Here is a 19,863-nt window from a genome sequence, read left to right as displayed (position 1 = left end):
ACAGAATGCCACAATGTGAATCTTCTGGTTGAACAAACACTGAATTGTGGTTTTGCATACTTGACTCGTCAGTTGGTAATAACCGCTACAGCTGATTACTTTTGGCTTGCATGCAGGGCAGAACGAAGCGGGCGAGATATGAGGTGCAGCAAGAAAAGTGAGCGACACATGATTGACTGGCTGCAAAGTCTGGGTCTTAAGCTGCTTATCACTGGGAGGGAGAGAGTCAATTGCAACGCAATCACTTTTTAACAAACTTGCGAGAAAGCCGGCATATTAAAAGAGATATTTAAATGGAGGGGTTGTGCAGGATGAATACGTAGTTAACTTCCTGTAGATGAAAACATTTCAGTCATTTGCATAGGACTGCAATTATAACACATCTTTTGTCCTAAAGTCTCCCCGGCTGCATCTAAATTTCAAATGAATAATTTATTCCAAAACTTTGAACCACTTCAGTTCTAAGCAAGTAGCATCATGCATTTTTTTTTTTGTGTGTGGTTGTGATGGCTATGTTCACTAAGCCAACTGACTTCTAAAAAAAAAAAAAACATAATTTTTAAGCTTCATATCACCTAAAAACCATCTGTGTCTGGGCACCATCCAAATCTTTTCTGTACGCTTTGTGTTTTCTTGTGTGTTCATGTCCACCGTGTCAGTTGACATAGAAACTTGCCAAAACAGATCTTAGATATGTTATCAACTCATACACACTCACACATACTGAAAAGCCTGAGTTTTACCTTTTTGTCATCTCAGTTTGTGCAATTGCATTTCTTAGTAAGAAAGAGGCAGACTGTTATCTTGCATTACTCCATAGGCACATACAGTGTGATACTATCAGTCAGGAGTTTTTGAATATCTGGTAGTTCTCCTTTAAATTCTGATTAATTTAAAATAAACAAACCTCAATAGTCATGTTTTGTTAGAAATGTCAATATCTGTGAAACAATCTTCCATAGAAAGATGGAAGGGGTTTATATAGATAAAATGATATCTGCTCAGATACAAGCCATTTGTTAAAATGTGAAACAGCTCAAGACGTGTGGATATATTTTCTGAACAGAGTATTTTTGTGAGTGTAATCTACAGTGTTTGTGTTCTTACCATTTGTTTACTATTTGTTTTTCTCCACATGACCAAAGAACCACTAGTTGATATGCAGCCGTGCTACACTTGGTTGGATGTTAAACTGGTTATTCACACTGGGTATATGTTATGACTAAATTAACTGTATCCAGAGCACTTCCTATCTTTTATCCAGCAAGAGACCAAACTCCCTTTGGTGATTAAAGCGGTCAAGCCAGAGTGAGCCTGATTCTGCAGTTAGTTTTTAGAGACACAGTCGGAGAGGGAGAAAATTCCTCCTCCCCCCCGGCTCCTCGGTTGATGTCCTCTCAGTCACAGCTGTCCGTAGCGTCGCTTTACCCCTCCCTCAGAACTCCGCTGTTGCCCCAGCGAACGTTGTCAAGGGAAACTAGCCGACATCTGAGCCGACGGCTGGATTGGCTTACATCTACTCTGGCCTATGAGTTAATGAAGTGCACACACTGCTGGAGATTACTGGCAGTCACGCACAAAGTCACAGCTAACGCAAAAAGCACAGCAACAGACACACCAGTCTGGTAAGAAGCCCTTAGTGTTTTAATTAATAAATGACAGAGGAAATATTAACAGCTTGTTTCTGGCCTGATGTTTGGAACAGATGCTTTGTTTCACATACTCACATATTTTGACAACAAAACATTGCATAAGTGGAAATGGGTGGTGGGGTTGGGGGGGTTCAACAGCACCCCCTGGTGGGGAGGGAAGAGGCAGATCTTTGTAAACGGAGCTACTTTTTGTTTGGTAGAGATGGCTCAACAGGTTAAACAATATTGTGGATTCATTAGGTCACAAATAGACAGGAGCTTTTATTTATCATTTTTGCTGATGGGTGGAGATCTGGTTGGCCTCTGAACGTCTAAAGCAAAAGTTGCACAGCTCATCTCTTTCCTCCTCCCTGCTTGTTTATTTTGCTGGCTGAACAATGCGGGAGGAAGACTGAGGGGGAGGACAGTGAATGATCTCCAAAAGCACAACGAGCGACGTTACACTTGTCTGATGTAATACTAACTTCTACAAGGAATATAGAACATCTCTTTATGACTGACTGCACATATAGAGTTTTAATGACATTGTCTATTCAGTAAGGATGTAAACTTTGCACTCCATTTAAAGATTTACACCTGTCAGCCTCTCAAAGGAGCTTCGCCAGGAGGCAGTAAACAGAAAAAAATCAATTACTGCTGCCAATAGCCTCATTTAACACTTGGTATTTCTTCTGTACCCATTTTTTTTGTCTTTAAGTAGCCCACACCCTCCTTTGGAGCTTCTTTGGTATAATAGTCACTCATTACTCCCATATGCTGATGCTCAAGTAAACACACACCATGTGTCTCTGGCTCATCTTTTGCCCCTGTGCCTTCCTGTTAATGCGGGTATGTCAAGGCAGAAAGTCTGGAAAGTCTTGTGTATCTGATTACACACACTCACACTGATAAAGCACATATCTTAACTTGAATAACAGCTGCAGTGACAGTATGTCCCACAGAGATTAGTTTGTAAGTTTTAGATTTAGATGTCTTTGTGATCTTAGTTAAAGGGATGATTCATAATTTCTGAAGTGAAGTTATGATAAATGGTTATAACAGGTAGTGGCCTATTTGCAGTAAGTCATTCTGTCTGTGCTTTCATGTTGTATGAATCCAGATTACTTGGGTTTGAAGGATCAAGTCTAAAGCAGACTTCCTCCATCCTTAACAACCCCAAGCTCAAAAAGTTCATAGCTCCTCTAAACCATTGCAATATTTGCGTTCAGTGCTTATTTACAGAGAAGCCAATGATTATCACACATCAGAGATTGGAGGCTACCACGGATCTTCCTGTGTCAAATATGTTTTGAAGTAGCGAGTGTCTAAAGCAATTCTGGTCAAAAAAATGTAACAAGGTATAAAAAAATAAAGTTATTACAGAAGTTTAAAAGAATGCTAATTCATCAGCATGTTTTTTCCTGCAGACAATGACGTAATGACGTTACAATCTTAGTACGTCTTTCACAAAAGAAGGTTATCGGTAGTGCATTGTCATCCTAGAAATAATCATCTGCTTCTCTGTAAATAACCACCCAGTGCAGAACGCACAATGGCAGAAGTCTGCTTTGATCTTGGCCTCTCTCTGACTACCATTAGCTTCAGCCCCAGGCACCAACTACTCCGAACGTGTGCCAAATAAAGATGCCAGATACAATAATCCACCACACGTTAGACTTTACCTGCTTATAACTTCTTAACATAATCTCATTTAAAAAAATTCTGATCTATCCTTTTAAATAGTTCAGAACATGGACATATTTATAGCAGCATATGGATTTTTTATTAATTTGTGACTCAGCAGACCACTTAAGCATAGACAAAATAAATGAACAGACATAATCATAAAACAACATTTCAGAATTATGTGAGTTTAATAAAGGAAACTTACCTGAAAGATATTACTAAAAAACAGTAAGGCCATTTTCAGACTTGTTGACTTAATACTGATATATATATATATATATATATATATATATATATATATATATATAACACAAGTCATATGATTGTTGGATTGCTTTGTTGCTATTGGGCTTTAAGGAGTGTACTAGTAGTATTTATTTATTTTCCCCTTTAAATAAGCAGTTGTATACAAAGGTTAAAACTCAATGTGTGAAATGTGTATATGTCTGAGAATTTTACTTTCATACCTTGTGCTTCAAAAAAGGAAAGGCAATACCTTGATCGGAAGAAAGTGGATTTTTAGGGTATGAATGTGTTGAGTGACTTTGAAATATGCGACAGAGCAGCATTGCCTTATGAAGCTGCATTCTTGGAAACATGTTACTCATATTTGTAATGTAAGCTTATTTATTCTCACAGCTTCAATGTGCAGACAGTTTGGGCAGAGAAAAGTGCATGTAAACAAATGAAGAGCATAGAATACGATGGTCTCAGGTTGTCTTAAGAAGAGGACCAAGAGAGGATATTCATAAAAGTCGGAAAATGTATTCAAAGTTATATGCAACTATACATTTAGGATTAAATTATAAATCTAACTTAACATTATTTTTACATTTGTTTTGCAAGTCTTCCATGTAAAATTTCATGTGAAATTTCTTGAAACTTTTTAATGGTAAGTGGAGTTCCACAAAACACTGACTTGACTGAATGATCAAGTCATTCAATAGTTCACGTTAAATCTAACAACCCAACTAAAACCAACATGTCAAAATATGACTGATAACACCCAATGCATGTATCAGCATTAGCAATGAATTCATTCAGGTCTTGAAGGAACCTGAATGTTCCTTCATGTTCCTTCATTTTGGGGTTCACATAATGAATGGTCGTGCAATGCCCAAACGCTGGGAAATTTCTCGCTTTTATGCTTTATTTTTTTAATCTTGGTTCCATAGATAGAATATATTATCCAACTGCTGTGGCAGAACAAACAAGATCCGGACCACAGTAAAGCGGTATGCTTTTTCCACAAAGGTAGTTTTCTGGTGCTTGGAAATTGATGTGTTTAGTGTGTTTGGAAACTTTAAATCCCTCCATGCCTCGTCTCCTCACAGACTTTTCCATCGTAGAATCAACTTTTGCCACTCAAAATTACATTTCCAAGAGAGACCACGTAAAATACTGATGAAGGTCGTACCTTCCATCAGCTTAGATATGTTCTGCAATCATTTCCTATATCTATCTTTATTTACAGAGCCATTTTGATGAGGGTAATACAAAGTGATTTACACAAGATAAAAATATAAGGCAGTAAAAAAAACAACATATCAAACAAACCAAAAAGAATATAATAATGAATTATAATATTCGTTATTTTCATATGTCAATGTTGATTATTGCAATTCCTTACTTTGTGTTGGTGATACAGCTCCTTGTGAGGTTATTCCATCTCTGATTACTTGCACATAATAAACGCTGTAATTATAGCAAGAGAACCGTTATTGGTGTCATGGCTTCAGGGTATTGCCATGTGAGCCCTGCTTTTATCGCACACAACAGATCTTTGTATCCAACTGCATAGTTATGGGACAGTAATAGCAGGGGAGAGTGGGCATGTGCACGCTGAAGCATTCCTCCATAAATAAGTGACAGACAGAAAGTCACTGCAAACAGAAGGACTGCCCTTCTGTTCATTGAGCAAGTGCCCCATGTTGTCTTTCAACTGAGAGGGCCATCATTTACTCAACGGTGGCAGCTGGGCAGAAGAGAATCACATTCTCGAGCCACTACAGCCCTAAAAGGAGGATGTCTTTCCTTCCCTTTGTGGTCTGGAATGCTGACAGCGAAAAGTGCAGCCACACAGGTGGTTGGAACGTAAGGTTGTAATTGTTGGTTTGGGGGAACTGCTTTGATTATAGGTTTGGTTTTGGAAAGACTGACCTGTTGGTTTGGGATGATGTGTTTGTCATTGTCATGACTGAGGAGTTTTGACATATAATCACTAGGACTGCTTTGAAATCAAAGAATTTTTGGGGGAGTAACTTAACTTTAAGATATAACTGCAAAATAACTCTTTCCCAGTTTATAACATTCATTTTTCAAATCCTCGGGTCACAAATGAGACCATACAAAATACGTTCCAGTCAGTTCTCCTGTCATTAAAAATACCCCATATACTTATTTGAAAATGTGCTAATTTAATTGTCATTGTCAATCATAAAATTCTTAGGAAAACTGCCTGTCAGCAAAAAAGAACAATAAAACCTGTGTACACGCTGGTTAATTAGACGCTAAAAGCAGCAAAAAAAATTTCAGACAAACCCTGTATTGGTAGGGAGTCTATTAAAGGTTTATTTTCGCAACACCCAGATGACTAGATATTGCATTTTTATACATTTAGTTTTCCGGGGCTCCATTTAACTGATTTACAGACTGTGAAATGTATTTTAGGTCAGTTTTATGCAAATCATGAAGGTCATGATATACTCCCTACAACCAGAGCAAGATTTATATGAATAAGGTTATGTAAGGACTGTGTTAAAGCTTGTAGCCAGGGACGTAGTTTCATATTATCATAGTGAGGAAGAAATTTAAGTATTTCTACAAATAATGAATACAGAGTAGATTGGACCTCATCAGCATTGCATCAGCTCCGCAGTATGACCAAATGACACTACCCCCCTGTGGCCTGCTAATTCTCAGCCAGTTGTGAGCAAGTGCCCAAGCATGTGGGTGGATGAAAGAGGCAAGCTCGTCCTCATGTGGTTGACATTACAGGTCAGCTGCTGCATTGTGGGTTCTTTTCACTCATTCACCCCAGAAGTTTCGATTACACAAGCCACAAACTGGCTCATTGATCCTGTCACGTTTTGTTGATAAAACTACATTACTTTGTTCCTTCTGCTGGTACGTTCAGACTGGGTCACCTTACACCAGCAGCTGCAGAGAAACCGATTTGCAAACAGATGCAGATCTTTTCTGTTAAGAGCAATAACGTGTAGGTAACAGTTTGTGTCAGTTGAAGACAACATTGCCAACTGGACTGGCATGTGTCTTTTTCTGTCCCATATTTCAAATGAGTTGATTAGATAATAGCCGACTGCATAAGCTGAGGGCAGTTTGCGATGTGTTCAGAAGTAGGTTTTGACACATTGGGATGCGTTCTAGCATCTGGTGGGCCCCCCTCAATGTAGACAGAAACCGTAATGAGACACAGCCTGCAGACAGAATCCTGATCAAGAACAGATTGCAAGCAAACACGTGAGGGTTTATGTGTGTCAGTCAATCTGACACCTGTTAGGCTCTTAGTACATGGTGATGATAGTTTCTGCTCTGTATCTGTTGGGTTTTGATTCTTTTTTTCTATTTTGCGTTCAGTCTGTGATTGTTCCAAAGCAGCAGTAGAGCCTTTAGCCGGAGGGGTGAGGGTCTGGTCGCTCTGTGTCCTGGAATGCAGTTGACTTTCTAAATCCCCACTCGTCTATCCTGGGGCAGAGGGGCAGGGCCTATCTCAGGCCCCCCTTTTTTTTTTTTCCACGTGAGCTGCATTTGGAATCTGTAAGCCTACCGAGAGTTGGTCCTCCCAGCTTGGACTTCATTTTTTTTTTTTAAAGGTTGATTTCATAGAGCAATGGAAGAAGGAATTGCTGATGAACCTAAAGATTGCTCACTTAGGGAAGGTAATTAACTTTTTGATATGCCTCCCACAAATTATTTCACATCTTTCACAGTATTTGAGTGTTTTCTTTCTGCTGAGTGTAATTTTGTTAGCTCTGGGGAAACTGTTTTGGGAGTTAAAAATAGTATTGGAGTACATGAGACATGCTGTGACATGAGCAGGGTGGAGGTTTGGGTGGATGACGCAAGACCACTTAGTTTTTTTTTTGTTGTTGTTGATTTTTTTTTTTTTTTTTCTAAATTATACCTGCTTTTGTAAAAAGAAAAAAATCATAGGTGAAAACAAAGCAGACAGCACAAACAAAAATGTGAAAGCTGCAGTCCTATGGATAGATTCTCCGTCTTTCAGTGCTTAGATAAGTCTTCTGGATTTTATTTGTGTGTCGTGAGAATATTTCACATCTCGTCTCAAAGGCTTCTTCAGTCCTGGCATACTTCAGTTATTAGTAGGTGTGTAGATACTGCAGCTGGTAAACCTACAGCAAGGTTACCTCAGTCTCAGCCACAAAGTTTCTGAGAGGGTAAGGTTAGAAAAAAATTAAGTCTTTCCCGCATTTGCGGTACACTGTGTGCTTTTAAGCTTTTACAGGCAAAAACTGTGGCAACTCTCTGGAAATTATTCATTCAACTGTTCATGGGCTGAACTCTGCAAGAGGTGCTTTATTTTACCCTCTAAAAGGTACAGATTGTACCTGCCTATAAAACACGAAAGCAGATAATTTCAAGATATTGCATTTCTACCCTCTGACATATTTCCCAAGGCATTGTGACAGCTTTCCAGTCCCAGATTGATTTTAATATGTGAAAACAAACTTAAATTATAACAGGTTTTGCATAAATTAGTCTGGTAGTTCGAAGACTGTTGGTTTTCAAACTCCTTTACACAACTTGTCAAAGTATCCTCAAGCAAGACACTGAACTCCTGATCTGCAAATAAGTGTGTGAATGTGTGTCTCAGTATGAATGTGGTTTTTTTGGGGGGGTTTTTTTGTGGAGAAGCAATTGGACAAGTATACATAAACGCTGTTCATTAACTATTTCAGCCAAAAATAGACCCAATGAAATATTACCTTGGTTACAGTGATGTGAACTACCTGTTTTAAAATTCTACAAAATAGTTGTTTATCCTGGATTTGTGGGTTCAGACTTCGACAGGAGACATTACAAATTAGGATTCTACTTGCAGGTGGGATTGATTAAAATAGCAATTGTTCAGAGTTTTGACTCCTTGTCTCTCTGTCTCCCTTTGATATCTCAGAACAAAGCAAAAGCAACCTGAAGGTGACCTCCCCAGAGGACACTGAACATGTAAGCCGCAGGCAGGCGTCTCCCAATGGGACAGCTTCGACAAGAGGGGATGCCAAAGGCAACCGCACTGTCCCTCGAAGGCACACATTAGGTGGGGCCCGTAGCTCCAAAGAGATCCTGGCCATGCAGCCATCAGATATGGACAAGAAGAGGGAGGCCTTCCTGGAGCACCTGAAGCAGAAATACCCCCATCATGCCTCAGCAATCATGGGCCATCAGGAGAGGCTGAGAGAGCAGGTCAGTGGGTTTAAGAAGGTTTAAATTAACTCCAGCAGAAACAGGAGTTAATTTATGTAATGTGTATGATTTATGCAAACAATCTCCTTTTACACTAAACAATGCTTTGGAATTGTATTTAAGCAAAAACAGGTATTTACAGTGACTGGCAAAAGTAGGCACGCCTCTTGAGCATTTTCATATTTTCTCATGTGACAACAATCCATTTTATTTGGATTGTATGCATAACTAAGAAGAAGGTAAATGATACACTAGCTTTCGATAACTAAATGCTGAAACTTTTGCCAGTTCTTTCTTGTTAAAAGCCTAGAATTCTTTAAAGTCTTGAAGCAAATCCTCACTTGAGCTCTGGCTATATGTTTGTCTCCTATACTCCTGTAAGGTTAAAGATAAATGCAGCTTGGATTTTGAAGATAAGACCACATTTGCAAGACACAGTAAGACTTAACAATGGCTTAACTGTCTCTCTTTCTAAATACAAAGTAACTCAGACGTTGTCTGCAATATGTGGAAGATTGTAACTGTTTCTTAGTTATTTTCTGTATGTATTAGTCAGCGCACAGCTGTTTCAGCGGTTGGTGAAGTCAAAATCTGAAGTTGCTAAATTGTGTGATACATTAAGCTTTGAGCAGGGTTAGTGACCATTAGAACCTCTTGCAGGTTTGGTGCCCATATCTGCCTTAGCTGTGGTTAAGTTAAGCCCTGTCTTTTGTTGGCAAATAGATCTGGGACAGCTGCAGTGAAACCAGACATTAGACATAATGCCTGATGTGACCTAAGCTAAAGGAAACCCCACTTGATAGTTTTGTTCCCACCAACCTTTAAAAACAGGGGAAGCATGGAAGAAATTATTTACATCCTGAAATAGAAAACATACAATAACTTAATATTTGCAATAAAAATGAAAAACAAACCAAAAACAAAACCATAGATGGAAAAATGCACCACAGGTTTAGCTGAATCATTTAGATGAAACTGTATTTTATTTTTATTTAATTTAGGTCTGAGGATGGGCATGACTATGGGAGAAGACGGATTTTGAAACCACAATCAACCATATATGTCATTTAAATGCCATTATATTTCAAAGAGTTTCATGCGCTCTCTCAAGTTTCCTCTTTGGAAGAGAAATTCTTCCAGCCCCACACTGAACATTTGCTATGACATGTTTTTTCATTATGCTTCATGGTTAACCTATCTGTGATGTCTGTTGTCAAAAAAGTTCATATTTACCCTGGCCTGATCACCGGAGATGCTATTCTAGTTAAACGTCTGTAGCTTTTGTCAAATCTACTTGTTTGTGATGGTAGGACTCATGGGATTCCCTTCTGGCATGTCTCCTTAAAGCAAAGGATTGACATACGGATGGCATCTAATGGTCTTTATGAAGACTTGTAGCCTTAAGATGCCGCTCTACGCTGCTGCCCAGTGGAGTTTGGAGATTTTTGTACCTTCTTCCTGCTCTTCATGCAGACTGATGACAAGCTTAGTTCCTCATTTGTTTTTCTTTGCAGTGTCATGTCATATTTATGCATCAAGGAAACTGAGAGAAGTAAATGCTTCCAAATGTTCTAAATGATTTGTGTTTAGTTTTAAATGGTTTGCCATGGATGCTGACTATTTTGCCTCTGGTGATTTTATCAAAAATACCATTTTTTAATGTGTTTTTTTGTTTGTTTGTTTGTTTGTTTGTTTTTCTCCTCCTGTTGAGTAAATGCACTGGTATTGTGGTATTATTATGCTACAGCCAATAAAGTTGTATTTATTTGAAATGTCTTTACTCATCTTTTCTGGGAGAGGTAAGAAACATGTCCATGTCTGAATTTGTGAAAATAACAGCTGTGTAAAGGGCTTTTGTTTAGTTTTAAATTATGCTGAGTACTTTTCTTTGTAGACGGCAATGAATTTCAAAACTATTTCCTTCCTCCTTTTTGCTGCGGGTGATATTCAAGGTGCATCCAATAAATCTGCCTGTCATTGTTCCCTCCCACATCTGTGGCGAAAGAGTGTTATGAAGTATAGCAGAAAACATGCAAATAACAACAGTTCAAATTGGCCTTATATGCTCCTGCTTTAATCACCTTATTTGACTTCAGCTTCAGGCACACTGATATACTCTAAGTGACACAGTGATGGACAATGTATGTTTCCCAGTGTTGTTTCTGAGGTTATAGAGGTTATAGAGTTGTGCCGTGTCTTTCAACACTGATGCATCTGGGCTAGAATCAAGGTGAACATTTCACCTCACCTGTTCATTTTCTGCATGTTTGCTTTGGGTCAGAGGACACAAAAAGGATGAGCAAACAGAGGGTCTGTAGCCAAAACAATTCAGGCAATGGTAAGATAGGCACTGAGTCATGGGATAGCTCCAGGCGAGGTTGCAAAGCATTGTCCAAGAGGGGTTTTGTCAGGCAGCCTTTACATGCACAGTGAAACCTTCTTCCACATCAACATCATGCACTTTGACATATGCAAATCTGCAGCCCATGAAGATAATAGGACATCACCAGCCCATTTGTTTACATCTATCTGAGTCTAGTCAGAGCTTTCCCCTCAACCAGATATAGATAAATATACAAATCGTGTGGTTTACTAAAATTAAAATAAAGGGAGGAGAATACTCCGAGTCGGAAGAAGTCAGACAGGTAGGATCAGCTCCGGACCGAGGTGGAGTCAGGGTTGCCATAGGGACTCGTGATGTCACAGCTGAAGGGCTCAGTTTACGTGTAGGTGCTTGTAGGAGAGAACTGGCTCGGTGTGAGAGGAGCAGGAGAGCTCTGCTTGAACGGGCTATGGACCTAAAGGTGGTTCGGAGGGATATGGTTCTCTGCACGTGAAGTCCGGCGAGGATTAAACTGAAAAGGAACTTTCTGAAATTATTCGAGCCAACAGGAGTACACGCGCCCGGATCAGAAGCAGTAAAGGTAGAGTACATCGAGCTTTGCGATGTCCTTCTAGTCAGCAAGTGTAGCTGAAGTCGTTTAAGTTGCTACTGTGTTGGAAGTTTGAGCTGGAAGAGAGCACACCGATGCGTGTTTTTGTTGCGGTTTTCTAACAAAGCAGTGCGCCAGCCTTGAGGTTTTTTTTTTTTTTTTTTTTTTTTTCTTACCGTACCATGCTGTCACAGTTTGCGCACAAATTTTACTTGCGGAAAAAAACAATTCCAGCTGCTGTATGACTTAATTGAAAATTCGCTTGAAAGACCCATTGAGGTTGAAAATCATCAAAACAATGCTTTCACCTGGAACTTTGTCGTATAATTGCAAAATAAGTCACATTACGATCGCGGAGTCTGCAATGCTACATGTTGCGTCTTGCATGAAAATAATTGTGATGACATAGTAATAACGAGTAGTTTCTTGGAATATTGACTGCTGTGTACTTTTTTTTTTTTAACCAGGGGCGCTCCCAGAAAGTTTTTAAATGGGTTGCCTGCTGAGGGCCCCAAACAGTCTTTGAATGGCAAAACAAATAACACCCAATGCCTTGACTCCATTTTTTAAAAATGGACATTCTATAAAAATAAATAAATGGGAAATGGCCTGCACTTGTATAGCGCTTTATCAAGTCCAGAGCAACCCCAAAGTACTTCACAGTGCATTCAGGCAGATGGTGGCAAGTTGCACTGTAAAACAGTTTGGTACAGACCCCACAACACTGCAGATGTATCACCAATCTGCACCAGTTCCATGGTCTTGTTCACAAATGAGGGAAAAGTATAGCAGGAGATTGATAGGCGGATGGTGTTGTGTATGGTAATAGTTAATACCCCCAAAATTCCCTTTTTTGTAGTGTATTAGTTGTTGCTGCTCAACTTCTTTGCCTTTGTAATTTTTGACATTTTTAGACATTGCATTGAATCAAGTGTGGAACATTTTTATAGATGAAGACTGATGCTAGATGGGATGTCTGTAACATGTTCAGAATTGTTTCATTTGTTTTGGCTCTCATGGTCTATCATTATCTCAATTTTACAAGACCAGATGCTTGCTGCCTACTTCCAGGAAGCCCCAAGCTTCTTTCTTTTATTTTGTATCTAAATATACTTTAGGTCATTCCAAGTACATGGACTGTTACAGATGTAGCCCAGTATCCTCAGAAGAGGTCATTTCTGTAGTATTACTTTAATCTAAGTTAAGATAGTGTAGAAAACAAAATGTTTTGTTGCTTTTAAAGTTCATCAACCCAGATATTAGAGGCACAGCTAATGCTAATTGCAAGTTTGTTATTCGGATTGGTGAGATGGAGCTTGCTGGTGATTACTTTGAATTTATTACAGGATATTGCCATAAGGCAGACGAATACAAGTATGAATATTTGACAAGTGAATTCGGGGTTCATGAATAGAGGAAACCGTGATTGTAAACTGTGCTTGGCATAATCTGATTGGCATTCTCAAGAGAAATGCAATCAGTAACTGCTAACAGATGCAGGAGAAAATGAAAACAAAGTACAAACAAAGAGATTATTGCAGCATTTGTCATCTTGCATCCCAGGGAGGTGTTATTCAGTTTCAAGACAACACAAGCAGAAAACAAGCCTCACAGTAGCACTGCTGTGTGAGCGATAGAGTGGATGATTTGTTGCCTTTCCCACGCAGGTGTAAAGATGCCGGCCATACAGGAAAAGCCACATCGGTGGCAGTGCACGCTTCAGAGGCGAGAATGAAATGTCTGCTTGGGTTTGAGTTACATAGGTGGAAGTTTTATCAAGGTCAGCCGGAGGTTGGAAAGATAATATCACAGGAGCCGGAAAAGTTGATGACCCTTGTATTTTCTGAATGGCTGCCCCAACAGTGACTGAAATGAGGAGACTGATGAGATACTCTTTTTGTACTTCTGTGATCCTTAAAGCCACAACAAAAGCAAGTGGTTTAATCTCCTCCACTCCTCAAACCCCCCCTCCTCCTCCAAACACCTGGAAGCCTCCCAAAGGGAGATGAGATAACTTCCCACTGGCCCAGACTGCCACACATCCTCTTCACCCTTCTGCCTCTGCCCAGGGGCGACGACTGCGACTAAATGAGCTGCTTGACCGATCACAAACACACACACACAGACACAAAATCCAAATTCCTTCCTGTGGCTGTGTCAGTTTCTGTGTGTGTGATGAGCTGTGAACAAGTTTTCGAACAGAATGGAGCAGATATTTTGGAGCATCTAAGTGCCTTTGTGTTCAACAGGCAGACAAACTGACCGAGAGTACATTAAATTCACCTTTAACCATGATTAGCAGACTCATTTTATCATTCTGAAGAATGCAGACCATTACTCATACCAATTTTGGATTATTATTTTGGAACTTAACTAAAATATCCCCAGGATGGGTATGATTTGAAGGCCTGTGGTAGATGACTGAAAGATACCTGAAAAGGTCAGGTATGAAATAACCAAAGCAAAAATTTACAAAATGGCAGATTAAGTACACAACCTTCACCTATTGTTGATTAGCTCTCTAAACAGTTTAGTTACTTATTTTCTCAGTTACACCTCCCACACTGAAGAGTGGTCACAGTTCAAGGGATTTCAGGCTGAAAATCAGTCAATTTTGGCTTGTGGTTGATTTCTCTGTGCATCTTTGGTACAAAAAGCCAAAAACAATGTTGTTTTTATAGAGACCTCTATTCTACCAAGTGTTGCATTTCTCTTCACAGTGAATTTTAAAGGGATTGTTTATTTTATCTCCCCCACCATCATCTTCACTTTGCATTATGGCGAGAGAAACTTTTTCTGAATCAAATTTCCAGGTTTTTCATTATTGCACAGGCTATGTGAGCTTAGGTAAGAAAATATTTTGTTAGAGCTATTTTCTGCACTTATAAACCCTCATTTGCCTTACTTGAAAGTTATGTCTCTGTGTCTTTCCAATTTTGAAGAGTATTTAGGACAAATGTGCCTTTGTTTCATATTGTGTTCATGCCCCAGGAAAACAGGAAGTTAAACCAACTCAAAAACATCAAAACAAAGTATACTCAAAGTATATTCTTTAATTAAACTGGTTTTATGGAAATTGTTGGGGGCACAAATTATTGTAGTAGGCCTTTTTAATCATTTCAATTACTGTAGTCATTTACTTCTTGAGGTGAAAATCACTCCAATTAAAGTGATTTTCCAAATTCTTTCATTAAGATCTTTCATTGCTTGTGCAAAGAAAGGTTAACTGATTTAAGGGTCGTGGAACGCTTTCTTCAGTATTTCTTGTTTTTGAGTTCACAAAGCTTCACTCTTCTATCCAAATATTTGTGTATGTTAGAAGATGAACGAATTAACTCTGAATTAGGTCACTTTAGAGATCAATAAATCAATGTCATTGGAATATCACTTGAAGAAGAAACTGAAGACAGAGCTGATCATTTTTCTTATTTAAAATATGTTTAAATTATTCTGCTGTTCATTTGAATTAATATGAACATAAAAACTGCATTCAGTGCATATGAATTCAAGTTTTTATTTTTGCTGACAAGGATATTTCCATAGTTTTTTTTTTATGTAAACTTTTCCTCCAATGTTAGTGATAACATAATATTTTTTCAGTCTGCTTTGCTGAGTGAACATGCACATTGAAACTGATAAAGGCCTGACTGATAGTCAAAAGCAGCAGATCAGAGCTGATTTTTTTTGCTTTTGCTTACTGTAATGTGTTTTGTCTAATGTATGTGCATTTTTCTGAAGACGTTTAAAGTGTCGTAATCTGCGGTTTAAGTAGATTCCTTCCACATAGTTGCCCTAAGATTGTGTTGAAGCAATGCTCCAGAGCATTTGGGGTATCTTTCCTACTTCCACGTCAGCTTAAACTTTTCCTAAATACTCAGACCCATGGTGTCAAGTTATTTTAAACTCTGCAGATTTGCTTTTAGATTAGGTTTAGAAAGTGGAACTTGGATGCCCTCATAGATAAGTTGAGCACGCTTTATTTGGAAAAAACAGCTGGATTTAGAGCAGTAGCCAGCAAAAAAAAAATACAAATAAATACTTGCTGGTCTATTTGTCATTTTATTGTTTTGTGCCACTGTAGTCTTGGACATGTGCTGTGGGAAAATAGATTACAACGATGCAACATTTCATAACCCTTTTTCACCTAAAAATTTGTAGTTATTTTCTAAAAAAAAAATCTATTAATAGTTCAGTAATTTAGAACAAACTTTGTTTGATTAGCTGTTTATCTATGAAGCAGGAAAATATAAAAGTATTGATGGGTACATAAATGATAAACAGTGCCCGTAAAGTGCCTATACTTGTAGAGACCATGATATAGAGTATATCTTATAGAGTATACTCTATAACATGATCTCTACAAGTATAGGCACTTTAAGGGCTCTTTTCAGACACAGATCTGCGTCTGAAAAGCGGATAATAAATTCAATGCACCACTGAAAAAAAGACCTTACCTTACCACATTTTTTAGCAGCTTAATCCATGTTTGAATATAATAAAAACTTTGAAAATGGGAGTTTTGAAAGTAAAGGCAGTTTTTAAAGCCTCCACCTGAGTCTTTTTTAAGCAACATTTGGCCAGCCTCCCGCATTCTTTTCTCTGTGGGTTCCTGGCTCCGCTACACTCTTGCCTCACAGATTCAAGGTCAACAAGATAATGTTGACTCCAAGTGCAGCGTCCTGCAAGAGATCGGAACATGATTAAAGAAAAGCTGAACTGAACTGGGATTAGTCTCGGGATGGAATCGCCTCTGGTTTTAAATAAATACTAAACCCAAGATAAGTTACTAATATCCAGTGCATCCCTGTAGGACTTCACAGAATAACTCATTTAAATATAAAAGCTGGAACTTTTAAAATCCTAGTAAATGGTTTCATGTTCTTCTGTTGCTGGTTACATTTTGCCTTGAATGCAGTAGGTTAATTATAGATAACTTTAATTTGATTGTATTTTTAATCAATTTTTTTTTTTACAATACATACCTAAAAAGTTTGGATTGCATTTTGATGTGAAACCTCTGAGTCGTAAATCTTTCTTTAGGGTCTGCTGCTTGGTTTACAAATGTCATGTAAAGTACAATGATACATGTAAGGACCCAAACATCACCTTTCAAATCAGCAGGGGCTGTTCTTGCTGCCGCTTCTACATAAAATGATGATCTGAGAGAAACAGGATGCAGAAAGATGGAGATGTCCATTAGATGACTGGATCGTTAACCAGGATGTTTTGTCGGGGTATAGGGTTTGGTTTTGGGGTGCGGCACCCCAACTGAGAGGACAAGTGGCGCCGAAACTGTGTCTAATCCCAAGTGTCATTGGAGGGGTGGGGAGTTTTAAGCTGCTCTGACAGAAGGCCCTGATGGACCTGCCACTGACCAATGCTGATAATGAGGCAAGCCAGACAGAATTTTACACGCTGTCTCAAACGCAACGCCAGTGGACTAATCAGACCAGCTAATCAGGTCTGAGCTCTTCTCTGTGCCCGGTTCTGCAGCAAAAACAGAGCTGTATTACCACTGGCTTAAGATAACAACAGCGGTCTGACTTGGTGCTGCTCTACCCCAAAAAGGCATGCAAAGGTGATGAGGATCCTAACAAGTTTGGATCATCTTGACAGGCAAAGGCAGTGACATCTTTAACCTTGTGCCCTTACGCTCCTTTGGAGCACCATGAATGTTGTTTGTCAACATAGGAGTTTTACTGGCTGGTTATTTAACATATTTCTTCAGCTTGTTTGCCCTTTTACAAAACCCACTGTTTAAACTACGCCAACACAAAGAAGGCAAAGAGGCAATTCCATTACTTAGCAAAAAGTTGTTTTAATTTGTGATGATTCTGACTAATGCATTTCGAATTGAAGAGCAATAATGGAATCACTCTGGACTAAAGATGGCTTGCATTAATTATGTCTGAATTTACAGTTATGGTTCTGGCCATGTTTACTAAGCAATGGTAGAAGTAAATGTTGTGGCTGAAGCTCAACACCAGCATAAGTCTGTAGTGGAAAAGTACATCTGAGTACCAACAGTGAACAGGGCTTATATCTAGCAACATTTAAACCAGTGGCTTATAGCTTTAATTTGAGCGTATTTGTTAAACGTAGTCAGATTTGGCAGTTGTTGGATTTAGTTGTTTGGTTAGTCATTGGTATTTAGTAATTCTTGACCAGTATGTGCAGATTTAAGCATCTTTTGGTCGACGTCATTGTTGGTTTTGATTGGTTAATGAAAAAATGTTGGGGTCATATATATAACACTTTTATGTTGGTGAAATGTAATCTACACTTCAGTTGAGTAAAGGGATAGCTAAAGAATTTGGGTTTGCTAAAATAAAACTCAATATCTCCATCACTGGGGTTTCCAGATGATATAACTGTGCTTACATTTGACCTCTTATTTTGAACTCACATTTCAAAGGATTTAAATTTGATATCATTACTTACTACATAAATGTCAGCCAAAGCCAAAGTAAAAATCACCTTTCTGACTTTGGGTAAAGTCTGAAATAAATTTACTTCATTCTATTAAGGTTAATCTTTTACAGCCACTCTGATATATGTTTCCTCCCCTGAACATCCTAATTTCCCATAACATTCAATTATCCTCTGTTTGTTGTGTGCATTTTCACTAGCTGCTCTATATAAGTAAAGTATATCTGTTGATGTTAGACAGCGCTGGAGCAAAAAGAAACTTGCCAAAAATGTTTTTCATTCATATTTGCAAAGGCCTCCAAGACTAACTGAAGTATGTTTAAGAAGTGCAATTCTTGTTACTCCAACCAATTTCTACAACACTTTTTAAGGAAACCATTTTTTTAAATTTATTTTTAACACTAAGTTAAAAGCAAAATGTAGGGATTTTTAAATGTTAATTCAAAAGCTCACGCTTCCCTAAAGTATAAATACAATGTGACATAAGACCTATTTCTATTGGACTCATGTCCCTATGTTTCCCATTTTATGTTTCCCTTCATCATGGGAAACACAAAAGAACATGCCATTCACACAAGCCAGACATTCATAGGCCAGAAATTAGGTACTTCCCTGAAGTTCCCCATATCTGCTGTTGGAGCAATAATTGACAGCCTCTAAAACAACTGGAACTGTGACAAACAGGCTGGATGATGACCAAGCAGTGAAAAATAGAGAAAATCTCCAAAGTTCAAGAGAACTGAAGCAACAGAGTAGCTTCTTAAGAACAAAGTAAGCTTTACCAATTTACTTTTAAAGCATAAGTAAACATCTTAATGTTGGCAAGAATAGTTGTGGGCACTGTATTTGAATATATAGGTTGAATTTTCCCCCTTTACCTCCGATTTATACCTTTGGTATGCAAGTCTATCCTACATCTGGACCCATTCGTTTGCGTCAAAGGAATGAGCCTCACTTCAAAAGACGATTCAGAGATGAAGGAGTACCGGGATAATTTCACAGCTTTGAGCATCTGGCTCAAACCTATTTTGATCCTCTGTATTTTATTTCCCACTGGCTCGCTCTTGGTGAAGATAAAGGGATGGGGTTGGCAGCACAGCAGCTGAATTATTTAAAGTCAAATAAGCCGCATTCATAAGATATTTGAAGTACGTTTTCCAGCTAATACAATGAGCGCACAGATTTGTCTTGCACTAAGCAAGATGACATGGATGATAGGAAGCACCTGTAATTTGCAGCAGTAAAGTTTCTCTTGGCTTTTGGAGCTAATTTGTTGTAACTAATTGGTTTGATAGATGTGGAGTGTGTGGCACGGTTCTCTTAATGTTTTTGCCTCAACTGGGGTTTCATGCTTTACATACGCAAGCTTGTCATATTTTCTACTAATTGATCATGTATTTTGTTTAGACTGCAGTTTAAAAAGTGCAGTTGCCGCTAACACATTAAAGCATAAGTCCAGAGATTTAATGGTTTCTACTGTTAATTGACTGGAACAAAGGTGGATGATTGGGAATAAGTTTTTGGACGAATCAGCAAAAATATGAGGGGGAAAAGTACAGTAAAATTGAGTGTTAGGTGCTTGTCTGTGATTCTTTTTAAAACCCTGGGCTAATTATTAAGTATCTGCTCATGCAAGCAGAAAGTAGGTATAATAAATGCGGCACAAAGAAGCCATGCAGTCTTCAGGAAGTTGCTAATTGGTTTCAAGAATTCCTGACAGCATGTTGTGTCTTACAAGATAA

The 19,863-nt window shown here is 38.5% G+C and overlaps 1 protein-coding gene across 15 annotated transcripts in view; it reads left to right on the top strand.

Annotated features, from left to right (window-relative positions):
- Window positions 1–19,863, top strand: part of si:ch211-285f17.1 (sickle tail protein homolog) — a 122,304-nt gene that overhangs the window by 56,899 nt on the left and 45,542 nt on the right. For 13 of the 15 annotated variants that reach the window (XM_088001279.1, XM_015000853.2, XM_088001284.1 and 10 more), the window contains exon 2: window positions 8,473–8,759. In XM_088001279.1, the coding sequence (XP_087857405.1) occupies window positions 8,473–8,759 (287 nt within the window). Of the gene's footprint in view, window positions 1–8,472; window positions 8,760–11,386; window positions 11,684–19,863 lie in introns of those variants that run through there. The other 2 variants (XM_088001281.1, XM_088001280.1) reach the window with 1 other exon arrangement.

This window comes from Poecilia mexicana, unplaced genomic scaffold, assembly GCF_051168715.1.
Source record: "Poecilia mexicana isolate PSO_F unplaced genomic scaffold, ASM5116871v1 scaffold_20, whole genome shotgun sequence".
Lineage (NCBI taxonomy): Eukaryota > Metazoa > Chordata > Actinopteri > Cyprinodontiformes > Poeciliidae > Poecilia > Poecilia mexicana.
The sequence above is the reverse complement of the archived record's forward strand: the minus strand, read 5'-3'. Positions and strand labels throughout refer to the sequence as shown.